Source organism: Eptesicus fuscus, chromosome 10 (assembly GCF_027574615.1).
Source record: "Eptesicus fuscus isolate TK198812 chromosome 10, DD_ASM_mEF_20220401, whole genome shotgun sequence".
Classification (NCBI taxonomy): domain Eukaryota; kingdom Metazoa; phylum Chordata; class Mammalia; order Chiroptera; family Vespertilionidae; genus Eptesicus; species Eptesicus fuscus.
This window is the reverse complement of record NC_072482.1, coordinates 6522461-6537246: the sequence shown is the minus strand read 5'-3', so window position 1 is coordinate 6537246 and position 14786 is coordinate 6522461. Positions and strand designations below refer to the sequence as shown.

The 14786-nt window shown below is 53.2% G+C and overlaps 1 protein-coding gene across 1 annotated transcript in view; it reads right to left on the bottom strand.

Annotated features, from left to right (window-relative positions):
* Positions 1-697: 697 nt before the first annotated feature.
* The window catches only part of PNPLA1 (patatin like phospholipase domain containing 1), a 34333-nt gene continuing 20244 nt past the window's right edge, over positions 698-14786 (bottom strand). Inside the window, exons 4-8 of the mRNA XM_054722556.1 lie at positions 13450-13659; positions 12289-12349; positions 5152-5742; positions 2141-2219; positions 698-862 (exon numbers count right to left, since the gene is read on the bottom strand). Coding sequence (XP_054578531.1) covers positions 733-862; positions 2141-2219; positions 5152-5742; positions 12289-12349; positions 13450-13659 — 1071 coding nt within the window. The 3' untranslated portion in view covers positions 698-732. The remainder of the gene's footprint in view (positions 863-2140; positions 2220-5151; positions 5743-12288; positions 12350-13449; positions 13660-14786) is intronic.

The following is a 14786-nucleotide window of genomic DNA, read 5'->3' as shown; positions in this document are numbered from 1 at the left end:
GATACCAGCTTGGTTTGTGTTTGAGGCTGGTGTTCTGGATTTGCCACTGTGTATGTATGGACACATGCGCCTAAAAGAGAAGCTTGGTAAAAAAAAAAAAAAATTTTTTTTAAATGAAGGCTGGTTTCTATGGGGCTCATAGTTCATCAGATTAGGTTTTATTCTTGTCTTTGGCCTGAAGTTCCAAGTTCAAGAGAAACTCCTGAAAGTTGGGGATTGAGTTTAATTCACCTTTGACTTCCGCAGAGCCCAGGAGAGTGCTGGGCACTCATTGGGTGCTCCGTAAATGTCGATCAATGAAATCAATGACAATATAATACAGTCAGGAAGCTGTGAGAAGCCGGCCTATGCAGGCGAGGGCTTTTAGCTGTAGGGTGGGAACAGTTAGGAGCTCTATGTGCTGAGGATCACGTGGGCATCGACCTGTCTGGTTTGGTTTCCTAGTGGCGTTCTCTCCAGGAGCTGAGAGGTAGCTGGTCCACCTCCGGAGTTACATAACCTTGGCGTCTGCTAGTTATTGGCTGCTGTTGCTGCACACCTTGCTCCCCGCGAAGCAATGTGCATAGCTGACCTCACTAAACGCTCCCTGAGTGAGACCGTGGCAGATCGCGGATCTCATGTTGGGTGCGTCCTCCTGACCCCACTCCTGACCCCTCCCCAGCCCTGTAATCTCCCTGCAGCCCGTGCCCCACGCCGCTCCTGCCCGTGGGATGTAAGAAACGTTAGCCATGCTCACTGCACTTTGCTGCCTGGCTTTTTGGATCGTGGGTGTCTCGGGAAGCCTCTTCTGGTGCCACTTGTCTTTGGTTTGTTCTTCTTGAATGCCTTGTTCACGCAGTTGGAGTCTCCGGCAGGGCTCGCCCTGGGCAGAGAGAGGCGGTAGCGGTTTGTTAGTGACCGTCCTGTGTCCCCGTCAGGGCCCTGCTCCAGCTGAGGAGGTGTCAGACACACCAGAGCGTGGCTCTCGGCCCGGGAGCGTCGGAGTTCCCAGCGGCCTTTATTTTGTAATCAGTGAATATTTGTCTGAGTAGCATGCCAACTAGTCAACAGAAGCTTTTAGATGGTTATATGTCAATGAAATAAAGTGTAAATCATGGGAACAAAATGCATAATTTATGCCCAAGCACAAAATTATTAAATGTATGCAAACTCTGCCCTGGCCAGTTTGGCTCAGTGGATAGAGTGTCAGCCTGTGGACTGAGGGGTCCTGGGTTCCATTCTGGTCAAGGGCACATGCCCGGGTTGTGGGCTCCAACCCCAGTGGGGGGCATGCAGAAGACAGCCAATCAATGATTCTCTCTCATCATTGATGCTTCTATCTCTCTCTAACTCTCCCTTCCTCTTTGAAATCAATAAAAATATATTTTAAAAAATTTATGCAAACTCATTCAAAAAGTTGTAGAATTGAAATGACACTGGGAGAAGGATTCGGGTCTGTTTTAATGTATTTGCTGTGACATGATATGGAGGGGCAGCATGAAAAGTAAGGGCCCTGCTCTCCCAACCCCTGCAGCTGTGGCCAGAGAAGCCCAGCCACCACCAGAGCTGCCCAGCGGCAGGGAGGGGTGAGGCTGGGGGAAGTGCCCCGTCCACCCTCTGACCTCCTGCTGGTGCCTTGCCCCGGCTCGTCCACTGCTGTCCAGCCAGTGAGGGAGCCCAGGAGATCCCCAGACCCCCTCGGAACGACTGCAAAGGTAAACATGGAGACGTGACACGACCCCGACCGTTGATGTGTCTCATCAGAAAGGTTTTCCGGGGCCCATCCACAACACAGGAACGCTGGCCTCCTTATCACGCTGCAGCCATGCTGTGGGTGAGGGGGGCCTCAATTCACAGCGTGCAGCGGCTGCTGGGGCTGGGATGCAGCCCGCCTGCTCGCTCTCTTGAGCGGAGCCCTCACCAGGGTCCCTCTGTGCGTGAGAAGGTGCGTGCCCAGTGCGTGGAGCAGGGAGCTGAAGAGAAGGGCCCGTGGCGTGAATAAGACCCTTCCCCACACCTTGTCCCCCCTGAAGAAGAGAGGAGAGGGTGGTGCCCTGTAGCCACACACACGGGAAGAGGATCCCAGGTCACGAGGTGGGAGTGTCCCTCAGCTTTCCCCCATCAGAGGGAAGAACGCCTTCTCTGCTGAAGGGACACTTACGCGGCATCCGGCTGGCTGCTGGTCTCCTTCACGGTGGCCAGAGGCGCGGTGCTGTGCGGATTCACAGAGGCCAGAGGAACTGCAGCCAAAAGGAAAAAGGCAGGAGACAGGAGTGAGATGGCGCGGGGGAGGGGTGCTTAGTCTTTTTTATTTTTTTTGTCACCCATCACTTCATGCTGCTCAGCCAATAGGAGGCAGGACATTTCGTGAAGAATTTTCCCATCATGCAAAAGCTACTGTCTGTACTGTAGCGTTTTCATCTATATTACCTCATTCAGGGCAGGCCTGCCTGTCTCCTCCCTTTCCCCGGTTTAAAGAAAGACACAGTGAAATGATACGACCAAGTTTTAGACAGGAGCCAGGGAAGACCAAACCCATCTCTAACCCCCAAAGTAGGTAAGGGGGCCCTAAATCTTAAAACATGAAAAACAAATCTGTCTCCATTTCTATTTTACCTTTTTTTAAAAAATTATATTTTTACTGATTTCAGAGAGGAAGGGAGAGAGAGAAACATCACTGATCAGAGAGAATCATTGATTGGCTGCCTCCTGCATGCCCCCTACTGGGGATCCAGCCCACAACTTGGGCATGTGCCCTTGACTGAAATCGAACCTGGGACCCTTCAGTCCACAGGCCGACGCCCTATCCACTGAGCCAAACCGGCTGGGGCCATTTTACTTTTTGCCAAAGGTTCCCTCTTTTGTCCTGAACTGCCTGGGCCGTTGTGTCTTCCTCATTTTTTGTTAGTGTGAACCTGGAAATGGACGAGGTGCTAGGTAGTGCTGCCCAGTGGTTAACAACGTGACATCGGAGGTGTTTAGTCTTTTTTGCTATAACAATCGGAAGTAAGCGAGAGTTTCGCAAAGAACAGCGAACTGTCTCATTCTCAAATTCCCACCTGTGGGACCACAATCTTACTGTGGCCTTGACCGTGATGCAGTGGAAGGCTGAGGCTGACCCTCCATGTACCATCACAGCGTCCCTCACGCAGAGCAGCGTGCGAGGGAAAGAGCCAGGAAAACCCACAGGGCCCGGACCTTCCATCACCGGCTCCATGTACTGCTTTTCTCGTTTTTTTAAATAAAAAACACTAATAGTTTTATGACTGTGCTCTTAAGTAAGGGCACTGCATGTTTTCAGAGTATGGGGAGATATAAAATGTGAAGATTAGCATATAGTTATGTAATACATGTAACTGAAAATAACAGGGAATCTATTTAGATTCCCGTACCTGAAGTTCTTTCATTTGGGGGCCTGGTGGATATCTCAAGTCTATTAGCAGCTCCTTTGTTGGGGGATTTTCCTACAGCTTCTGGCAACACCCCACCCCCTGCCACATGGCCCTCACTGTAGGACTGACAGCACTGAGCCGGGGAGGTTCCTCCCTGCCCAGCTCCCACCGCTGGCGTAGGGTGTCACAGCGGCTCGGCGGAGGCGACACAGGGTCTGGCCTCAGCACGACTGAATGAGGGGCTGGCCTGTGCCCTGCAGGACGTTCCGCAGCATCTGGCCTCCCGGCATTGCCAACGTCTCCTGGGGGTGATCGCCCAGCTGAGAACCACTGGGCTCTCTGTGCCTCTGCCCACCCCAGGAGGAGTGAGGATGCCCGGGATGGCTCAGGCACCTGAGGATGGCTACCTTTAGGCACAGGCGTGATATACAAATAAATGCATTTTATTTAACAGGGAATAAGAGAGCATGTGAAACACCTTGACCAATTTTCTGACTTTTAATATCCTTACATTTTTTCTCATTGCTAATCTGTGCCACTGTTTACCCTGATACTATGGAAGTTTGGCTGGTGGACCAGAAGGACCCTTCCTCCCACGATCTGGGCCCTGTCCCTTTGCCCCCGCCCCCCCCCCCCCCCCGCCCCCATCCACGTGGCCAAGCCGGTATCCTCTTCATCCCGAACGTACTTTGCACTTTCCTGCTTTGCACCTGAGCTTCTAGAACAAACAAAACCTGACCTGCTCATGTCATCCGTCCAATCCCATCCCACAGACCAGATGGTCAATATCCCGCCCTTGTCGCCCACCTGTCATCTCCCAGAGCCTTCCTCCCTCCCCGAGAGCAGTGATCTTACTCTCCAGGAACACCATAACAGTCTAGAACCTAATCATGCATCTTGTATTTTGAGTTGGTTTCCCGCCATCCCCTCTGCCGGAGGGGAGACTCCCCGAGGCGAGGAAGTGAGAACCGCTCCTCTTTGCAGCCCCTAGAACGGTGCTTCTCAAACTATCTGCAGCAAAGAGCCAGTTTTTTAAAATCTTATTTACAACCCACATGGCCTAGTGCTTCTGTGGGATGAGGGGAGCCCTTCCCCGCCACGGCTCCGTCTCATTGCCACCAGGGGTGGGGAGCGTCCAGCCGAGGGCCTTACGCGCCTGAGAAATCCCTTGGTCTGGGCCTGCCACGGCACTAATTAAATGTTTGCCCAAACAGAGCAGGCTCACTTTAAGTGATCATTTTGAAAGGCCTGCGAACGATGTGATAAATATCCAAATGGCCGTTGGCAGGAAAAAAGGTTCCCCACCCCACCCCGCTCCACATTTCTAAACGCTTCTCTCCATTTCCGTGCCCATTTCATTGTGATCTAGTGACAGCTAGTTGGGGACCGGCAGTGTCCGCAGACCACCCTTTGAGTAGCACCATCCTGGACACAAGAGCGTTTACCAGGAAGCAGTCCCAGAGGAAAGCGGGCCAGGGAACCACCCGGAGGGCTTGCCGAAAGGACAGCTGGCCCACCCCACGCCCCCCCCCACCCACCCACCCACCCCCGAGTCTGCCACTTAGCAGTCTGTGGTCGGGCCTGAACATTCTCATTGCTGCTGCTTGGAAACCTCACTTGGAGACTCACTGGGCTACAGAAATGGACAGCTCTCAGGTTCACTGCCCCCTTGTGGCTGCCTGCCCTCGGAAGCCATGGTGTGGGCCACCATGTTGTCATACTGAAGGGTTGCAGACAAGAGGAAACCCTGAGGGGCCGTGAGAAGCCAGAGGGTCCCTACCTTGGGGCCGTGCTGAGCCCAGCTCCTCCACAGGTGGCTGTGCAGGGGATGTCGAAGAACATCGAGGCAACGTGTGAGGTGCCCTCCCAGCTGAAGGCCCCGGACGTGGCCTGAGTGACAGAGATGGCTGGGAGGGTGGGGACTCGGGTGGTGATCCAGTCAGTTGTACCTGCTTCTGTGGTGGCTCAGGTGACAGACCAGGAGTTGAGCTGGGCGGTGAGGGCACAGCTGGGAGTGACACAGGTGGCAAGTCAGCTGGAGAGCGTGACGATGAAGAGCCCAGTGTCGCTGTAGGTGACTGCTCAGATGAAGAGACAGGTGGTGGAGCGGGTGACTCCACAGGCCACTCATGTGTGGATTCGGGTGTCTGTATAGGTGGGGACCCAAGTGGACCATGGCCACCGCTTTCTTGCTCTTTGGGATCCCATTGTGTGGGAAGCTGCGTGGATTCTTCCAGACCGCCCTGCTCCGCTTGGGGGCTCGGCTTACTGTGTTCCGGGCCCTCGTTGCCAAGGGCGAGTTCTATCTGGCAGTACACTTCCACCCGGGGGAAAATCACCCTCTTGGAGGGAGAATTGAGGTAAGCAGCATCTAGGAAAAACAAGCATGGGTCACAGGTGGCATTTCTAACCTCCGGCATCAGCGTGGTGTTTGCAAAGGATACTTTTCCAAGTTACTGTCATAAACAGGATTATTTCTCACCAGTAGCCTTTCTTTACTTACTTGGACTGACATTGAGTATTTGACTGTGGATTAATCCACGTATCCAGTGGATATTTCTGAGCATCTCTGTGTGCCAGGCACTATACCTGGCACTGAGGAGGCGGAGACAGAAACAGGTGTGATGGTTCCTCCCCCGGAGCTTACAGCCCAGGGCGGGGACAGGCCCTGACCACCCAAATAATCTCAAGTGTTAATCAAGACAAGTGTTAGGCAGGGGAGGAACACGGCACCAGGAGAGAGGGAGGCAGGGAGGACTTCACTGTGGCTGGAGCCTGGGGGGTGGAGGGGGCACTGTGGCTGGGGATGGGGCTGAGGTGCAGGGACCGGATCGCTCAAGGGCTGGTAGGCAGCACTGAGGACTCTTAATTTCCATGGAGATCATGAAGCCTTCCAGGCAGGGAGGCGCCCGCCTGACTCTGGCTTTGACAAAGTCACTGTGGCTTCTGTGTGGAGACTCACTGACAAGGGCACAGGGGCCAGGGAAACCCGTCAGGTGGCTGCGGAGAAGTGTGTGGGGCTTGCGCCTGGAAGAAGGTAGAAGGAAGTAGAAGTTCTGTTTAGGAGGTAAGTGGATGAGGATTGGTGAGGGATTGATCGGGGCTGAGGGGAGGTAGGTGGCTCGCACAGTCTGATGGATGCTGGCGTTGTCTGCTGAGAATAGGTCATGGGAGGGACGGGCCGGGGGGAGGGGAGAGCTCAGGTTAGGAGCTTGTATGGGGACATGTTGAGTTTAGGGGGCCTTGGAGATGCCCAAGGAGAGACAAGTGGGCAGTGTGCGTGTGGATTTGGATCCCAGAGATGAGAAGGGGGTTAGAGATACATATGTACTGGGAGCCCACCCGGGCGGCCACTGGGGCTGTGATGGTGGCTGTGCAGGAGACTCCCAGGGAGGGAAAGCAAAGTGAGAAGAGGGGGCCCGGATTGAGGCAGACAAGCAGAGGGGCCCAGGGCAAGTTTTCTAAAACAGGCAAAACTGGGCAGATTCCAAAGCTGCTCGTAAGAGGAATCGCAGCCTGGGAGAAAATACTTACAAATAGTATTCCTGACAAAGGGTATTTATCCAGAATTCGTTAAAGCTCTTACACGAGAAACAAACAATTCCGTTTTTCAAATGGGCAAAGAGCAAGAGCTCCCAATGGCCAAAGCTGGGACAATTTGAGTAAAAAATCAGAGTTGAATAATGACCCAAAGTATAAAATAAGTGCCCAGGACTTCATACATAAACCAACAAACGATTGCGTAAGTGATGCAGGCGAGACCCACCTCCCACGCAGAAGCCGCCCACACACTTTATGTGGACGTCGGGCCTTAAGGACGTGGAGAAGGGTTCCTGGCCTTTTCCGTGTGAGCTACGCATAGACCTCCTTCCAGAAAGCAGTGCGTGGGAAGAGGAGAGAGTGAGCCTGACAACAGCCTGCAGCCGGGTGGCCACGGTCACACCATCAGTGACCGGTCGGGTGGACGGCAGGCGCCCTGGACAGAATGTGCTGAGAACGGCACTTTGCCTCTTTGGTCTTCCTTCCTCCAACCCATGACCCCGTCTAATCATGGGGCAAACATCCGACAAACCCCACCTGAGGCACAGTCTACGAAGTACCTGGCCAGGACTCACACCCGCCAGTCATTAAAAACAAGGGGAGTCTGAGGGGACATGACATGCTCTCCTGGATGGGGTCCTGGGTCAGAGTAAGGGCATCAGGCAGCAACTCAGGGAATCTGAGCAAAGTATAGATTTTAGTTAATAAGCATACTATAGCATCTAACAATAGGGAAACCTGGTTGTGGCGTGTGTGGAGACTCTGTACTGTTTTTATATTTTTCCATAAATCTGAAACTGTCCTGAAAATAAAAGTTATTAAAGGTCTGGGGGAAATGGGCAAAAGAGTTGAACAGACACGTCCAAAGAAGCTATCTGGACAACGAATAAGCAAATGAAAAGATGCTCAGCATCGTCAGCCACCAGGGAAAGGCCAATTCGAACCAGCGAGACACCCTGCACGCCTCTCAGAACAGCTTAGGCTCAACAGACCTGCCACACCAAGTGCCGGTGAAAAGTGGGGGGAACTGGAGCTCCCATACACAGCTGGAGAGAATGGAAAATGATACAGCCACTGTGGAAGGCCATGTGGTGGCTTCTTAAGAAGTTAAATCTGCATTCTGGGAATATGCCTCAGTCTGTACATATCCAAATGAATTTAACATCGAATCTCAAAGAGATATTTGCACACCCTTCCATTGCAGCATTATTTACAACTAGAGGCCCGATGCACAAAGATTCATGCAAGAATGGGCCTTCCTTCCCCTGGCTGCCGGCACTGCCTTCGCTCCGGCCAGATCCACCTTTCCGCCTTCCCATGCTGCCCAGAGGCCCTGAGCGGCTGGGGTGATGCAAAACTCCTGCTTCATCACCATGGCGATGACACAAGTGTCCTGCCCCGCCCCTGGCCACTCGCTGCTTACATATGCAAATTAACCTGCCATCTTTGTTGGGTTAGTTTGCATACTCACTCCTGATTGGCTGGTGGGTGTTGCGAAGGTACGGTCAATTAGCATGTTACTCTTTTATTAATGTAGATAGCCAAGAGGTAGAAGCAACCATACGTCCATTGATGAATAAATGGATAAGTAAAATGTGGTATATACATACGTTTGGAATATTATTCAGCCTTAAAAATGAAGAAAATCCTGTCACATGCTACAACATGGATAAACCTTGAGAACATTATAAGTGAACTAAAAGGCAAATACTGTATGCTTCACTTATGTGAGGGATGTAAAGTAATCAAACCCCTAGAAATACAAAGAGGAGCGGTGGTTGCCAGGGCCTGGGGGAGGGAGAAATGGGGAGTTTGGGGCCAGTGGGTATAGTTTCAGTTTTGCAAGATAAAAAGTTCTGGAGGTTAGCTGCACAGCAAAGTAAATATGCTTAGCACTACCGAGCTGTCCATTGCAAGTGGTTGAGATGGTACATTTATGTTATGTGTTCTTATCACAATTGTATATATGCAAATTATATATAATTATATAATATAACATAATTATCATAATTATATTTGTAACACATCTACCATGTGATCTAATTATTCCTCTCCTGGGTATTTACCGAAGAGAAATAAGAGCATATGTCCATACTAAGACACATACATGAGTATTTATAGCAGCTGTATTCATAATAGCCTGAGGTGCATACAACTTAAATGTCCATTAACAGGTGAATGGCTAAATGAGCGGTGGTATAGTCATACAAAGGAATGGAATGTAAAAAGGAATGAACTATTTATATCACGCAACGACATGGGTGAATCTTTGAATAATTACGCTGAGTGAGAGAATGCAGCCAAAAATAAGGTTTCACACTATAAGATTCCATCTATCAAAAACTCTAGAAAATGCAATTAATCTGTAATGACAGAAAGTAGATCAGTGGTTGCTTGGAGGTTGGGGGTGGGTGAGGGGAGGTGGGAGGAGTCACTGAGGAGCACCAGGAGACTGGGCGTGATAGATTGCTCACCGTTCTGATGGGGGACCTGTTTCACAGGGGAGTGTGTGTGTGTGTGTGTGTGTGTGTGTGTTTGTGTCTGTGTCTGTGTCTGTGTGTATGTGTGTGTATGTCTGTATGTGTGTGTGTCTGTGTGTGTGTGTCTGTGTGTGTATGTGAGAGATGTGGATCCTCAAGCACATGGCAAGCATGCCCTTCCCTTTGGCAGGAGGCGGCTGCAGGGAGGCAGATGGAGGGAGACTTGCCCAGCAGCAGGGATAGTGAGGTGGAGGTGAGGCCTCGGGAGGGAGGGGGTGACACCTGTGGGTGCAGCTTCCTGCGGGGCTGACTATCCTCCGGTTGGGCGGGAGGCTGGAGTGGACGCCCCTTTTCCGGTCCGGATGGCGGGTGGGGGTTAAAACCGCACTGACTCAGGCTGGGTGGGCACCCGCGCCCTCTGTGAAGGAGGCACATCAGCCCGTCTAACCCGGGGGCTCTGGGTGGGCCCTGACACCTGCGCTGAGAACGCCCGCACTGGCGGACGGAAGCGGAAGCCGCCCGCCCGTGGCCAGCCTGAGGCCGCGTCTCCTTTAGCCTCTTTCCCACTGGGAGTGGTGCCAGGAACCCCGGGAGTCCCGCCACCTCCACACACTGCCCGGCTCAGGACTGGAGGCCTGAAATGCAGGGTTTCAGCCTTGTGCTTGGGGCACCCTTCATACCTGCGAACATGTCCCCACCAGTTAGGGGGCAGGGTGGGGGGAGGGCGCTGGGTTCCCCCCACAGGCGGAAGGGTGGGAGAAGGTGCTACCGAGAAACGGGGGGCACGTTCCCCAGGGCCTCTCCTGAGAGGAAGAGAAGGAAAAGTTCAGGGGAGAGACGGGTATGGAGTAGCCTGGTAGCCAGGCTGGAACTGGGGTGTAGAGGGGTCTCCTGGGGCAGGGAGTTGGTGTCTGCTCCAAGATCTGAGCCCCAAATCAGGGGGTCTCCCTAAGCCCCAAGTCCCCAGCCTACACCATCATTGAGGAGAGTGGAGGGGCTCCCGAGCTGGCAGCAGAAAGGACCGAGGCCCCAGCCAGCACCTCCTATTCCTGAGGCCCCATCTCTACCCCCCCATGACACCCCTCATGTTGTTCACCTTTTGGATACTTGGGGCTCCCTTTTCACAGCTGTCACCTGTGTAAATGAGGATGGGGGAGTTGTCAGCGGGGCCAGGGTTAGGAGGAGTCTGTCCTGCAGAGGGTGAGAGGAGGGGCCTGTCTCTGAGCTCAGAGCGGGCAGTGACTGGCCTGACCACGGCAAGGACATGGACTCCGATGTCCTCAGTAAGACATCTACTGGGGAGTTGTGCTGAGGGCTGTCTGTGGCTTTGCTCCTCTGGTCTTCACAGCGCCCTCTGAGGAGGTTCCATGATCCGCCCCTTATACAGATGAGAAAACTGAGGCCCCAGGAGATTCTTTACCTGCTCGAGATCACACAGTTGGTAGGTGTCAGCAATCAGGATCTCAACCCTTTTTACAGATTAGGAAACCAAGACTCAGAGAGGGGAGTGATTTCCCTGAGCTTGAAGCATCCATCTTATATAAAAACTGCTGTTTGAAATTTTAACCCTGCTGTTTTGGCTTCTGTAAACGCTTGCTTGCTTAAATAATAAGGAAAATGAGATTACTCCCATTCCAGAGAGGCCGTGGACTGTGCCCCAGACAGAGTTGTCAGTGCTGACACCAGGCCAGGCCTTGAGATATGGTCTCATGGCCCCTTCCCGGCACGTAGGCCTTCTTTCCCAGAAGGCCCGGGAGTCTCATTCCAAATTTGGGAGACAAAAGAGCTAGGAAAAGTATAAATAGAAAAGGTTTCCTCCATGTGGGGGGGGCCCAGAATTTGAAAGGCACATTTTCCTCTGGCCCTGCCCTTAATAAAATGTAACTCCCTTTCTCTAAGCATGGCTTGGGTTTTTTTCGGGTCTTCTGTAACAAGCTCACACGGCTGGAGGGATGGAATCCTGGCCCAGGCTGTTTGCCTCGGAGCCCCCATCTCTCCCCCCCCCCCCCCCGCCCCCTTGTTGGGAGAAAGGACCCAGGAGAAGGTAGAGTCAGGACAATGGGAGCGTGGGAAAGCAGGAAGCACTTGTGAAGGGGGAAAAGTGAATATATCCTGGGGGGAAAAACCTCATTCCACACCTTAATCTCACTCTCAAAGTATTTCTTAAATCTGCCCACACAGTAAGTCCATCACAGCATTGCTGATAATAGTGAACATTTGGAAACTCCAAGGGATGGTCAAACAGTGTTCTGTGCAACTAACTGCCCAGAGGACAATCATGCACACCTGGGGCACTGTGGGAAAAACTTGTGGCAGAACATGGGGAAACGCCCTTTGAGCCAGGAATCCCTTCTCTTGGAAATTAACTCTGAATATGGAAAACAGAGATGTTTGTCATGACCTTCCTCATGGTAAAGTGTGTTATACATGTCAGCAGAGTCTTCCTTCTACCAAATCACAGAGGAAACAGGGGTGCGGGGCCACGACTTCCAAACCAGCACAGGCCAGGGCTCCTCTCTCCCGTGTGCTGAGCCGCATGTCCTTCGGAGTCTTAGATAAACATAAACCTGTTGCATGTAGTTTCTACCTTAACAATACAGCTCTTTTGGAAAGAGAATGAAATGACACGAAAATGGAAGATACGAGCTATGTATTTCCTAAATATAGTTTTTATATCCAGAACTGTCCCATCAGTTAACCTAAAGGCTGCTTTTGCACGGAGACCCTCATTTCTGGCCGCAGTGGCCTGTCCTGGACAATGCAGGCTGTCAGTCCTGCACCCACTTCTGGCTCTCAGGTCACAAACGTGGGGGGAATGCTCCCCTACTCAGCTCTCCTACGTCCGTCTTTGCCCACCCTCCGGGCCTCCCTTCCTCAGGGCGCCACGTGGTACTTACTCAGCCGCCTCAAGTACAGAACGGCATCTTCGTACCCTCGGTAGTAGTAATTGTGCAGGACCTGCAAGGTGGGCACACCAGGAGGAGACTCAGGCTGCAGTACAGCGGCAGCGCGGTCCCCTCCCCAGAGCAGCTGCTGTCACCTATCTGATGGCTCTTCAAAATGTGCCTGTCCGGTTCCCATCCCTCACTCTCTGCCGAGGACTGGGAGCAGTTCCTGTGTCCATGGTGACACTACATCAGTGTGCTAAACCTTGCACAGCTGCCCACCAGCTTCCCCTGGCAGGAGATGCCAAAATGTTTATAGCAGAAGCAGGGAAAGTGCATTTGGACCATATGAGAAGCAAAGTTTGGAGACTGGGTTCAAATCCCAGTGCTGCCACTGGCTGTGTGGCTCTGTGGATGTAACTTCTCACAGCCTCAGTTTCTTCATCTGGGGTAATAATAGCATCTATCACAGAGGATGCTGAAGGATCACATGAGATATTGCCCACAAAGCCTTTTCTGTAAAGGGCCAGGTAGTAAATATTTGGGGCTTTGCAGGCCTTACATAGTCTGCCATTTCTTGTTCTTGTTCTTCTTGTTCTTGTTTTTGTTGTTGTTGCTGTTGCTGTTGTTGTTGTTGTTCTTCTTCTTCATCATCTTTTTTTTTTTTTTACAGTCATTTGTTTTATTTTATTTTATGTTTTCTTTTTACTGAATATATTGGGGTGACACTGGTTAACAAAATTATATAGGTTTCCAGTGCACAACTCTACACACATCATCTGTACACTGTATTGTGTGTTCACCGCCCATTTTACAGCCTTTAGCGGTGGAAAGCCCACACTTAGCTCACAGGCTGTACAAAAACCAGGGCGGGAGGGGACTAGCCCCTGGGCCACAGTTTGCTGACCTGACATCGCACATCAGAGTGGATGTCATCCCATCAGCGATTCTGACATCACCTTATTTACAGGGGAGGACATTAAGGCTGGCAGCCCTTAGGGGACTAGTTCAAGGCCACACAGCTCATTAGCGAAAAGGCCAGGATGCAGGCCTAGGAGGAAGTTTAGGGGAACATTCAAGGGGAGGGAACATGGAAACTGAGTGGGCCCCACTGGCTTCCCCATTGCACCCCCCAACCCCCCACCCCTGCCCCTCCAGGCCCCTCTCTCTCACCATCAGGTCTGGGGGGAACAGGGCGTGGGTCATCCTGGCGATGTTCTCCAGGGAGAACTGGAAGGAGCAGTTGAACATGCGGAAGTCGTGGAAGATGGCGGGGCAGTCCCGGGGGCAGATGTCCTGCTGGCCGCTGAAGGTGGAGATGGTGATGGCGTCCGTCCAGAAGGAGCAGGGCTGCATGCCCGTGAAGCCGCCGTCGATGTACCGCTGTGAGGGCAGAGTGAGAAATGTGCGCCTGGCCAGAGGTCCCCTCCCCACACGGGAGGACACAAGGACAAGCCCTGCACTGAGGCCCGGGGGCTGAGTGAAGGTCACTCAGGGATCCCGGTGGCCTCTGGACTCCTGCCCAGGGCTCTGTCCCTATGGGCTCCTCCCAGCCATCTTCCTGGGGCTGCGGAGGGGCTCCCAGGCCTCTGTGGGGAGGGGCAGCCACACCCTGGATGAAGCAGGAGCAAGTGCCCCCAGTCACAGCCACCCCTCCCAGGCCGCCCCCCGGAGCCCCTCAACTGCTGAGGCCAGACGGGAACGGAGTGTCCGTGCCTTCTAAGGAGGAGCACATGTGGTGGGCCGAGCAGGTGTGACACAGCCCCTCCCAGATGCTGTGGTCCAAGCTGCCCCTCTGCCGAGGCCAGGCACCCGGACCAGCCACGCGTCCACCCTCCAGGCCCTTCCCCTCTGGGGTTTTGGTTCCTCAGCTGAGAACAAAGGCGCCGACCCTCTGGGCTCACTGAGAACTACACCGACATGCAAGCTGGGCTCCAGCTAGAGCTGAACCTGGTCCGGACTCATTTTCTCCATAGATGAGGAGGGGCTGGGCCAGGCCCTCTGGCTCGGAGTGTGGTCTGGGGACCGGCAGGCCGGCTCAGCGGAAGCCCGTTCCAGGCGCAGTCTCGGGCCCTGCCCCAGACCTACTGGGGCAGGATTTGCATTATTTTACAAGACCCCTGAGCGGCTCGTGGGCACATGGAAGTTTGCGAGGCACCAGCCTAGATGACCTCAAAGGTCCCATCACTGAAGGTTCCAGGTCCCCACGGTGCAGGGCCTGGTCCTAGGCTCCTGTCCAGCCCGGGAAGGTCTGTACAGTGGGAGGCGTCTTGCTTTGCTGGGCTCAGGGGTGGGTCGGTGTGTCCACAGAGAAGCCCAGCCTCGTTGGGAAAGTTCCTCTAAGGCCCCGGAAGTCCATCTACTAGTTGACCTGACCTCCCGGGCATTCTGAGTGGGGAAGCACAAAAACCTTTCCAACTCCTGGTCTTCCCACTGAACTCTGAGACCCCCCTCCTGTCCCAGCTGTGGTCTCAGGGCCCGAGGCACCCCTGGGCCCTGGCTCAGCCCGC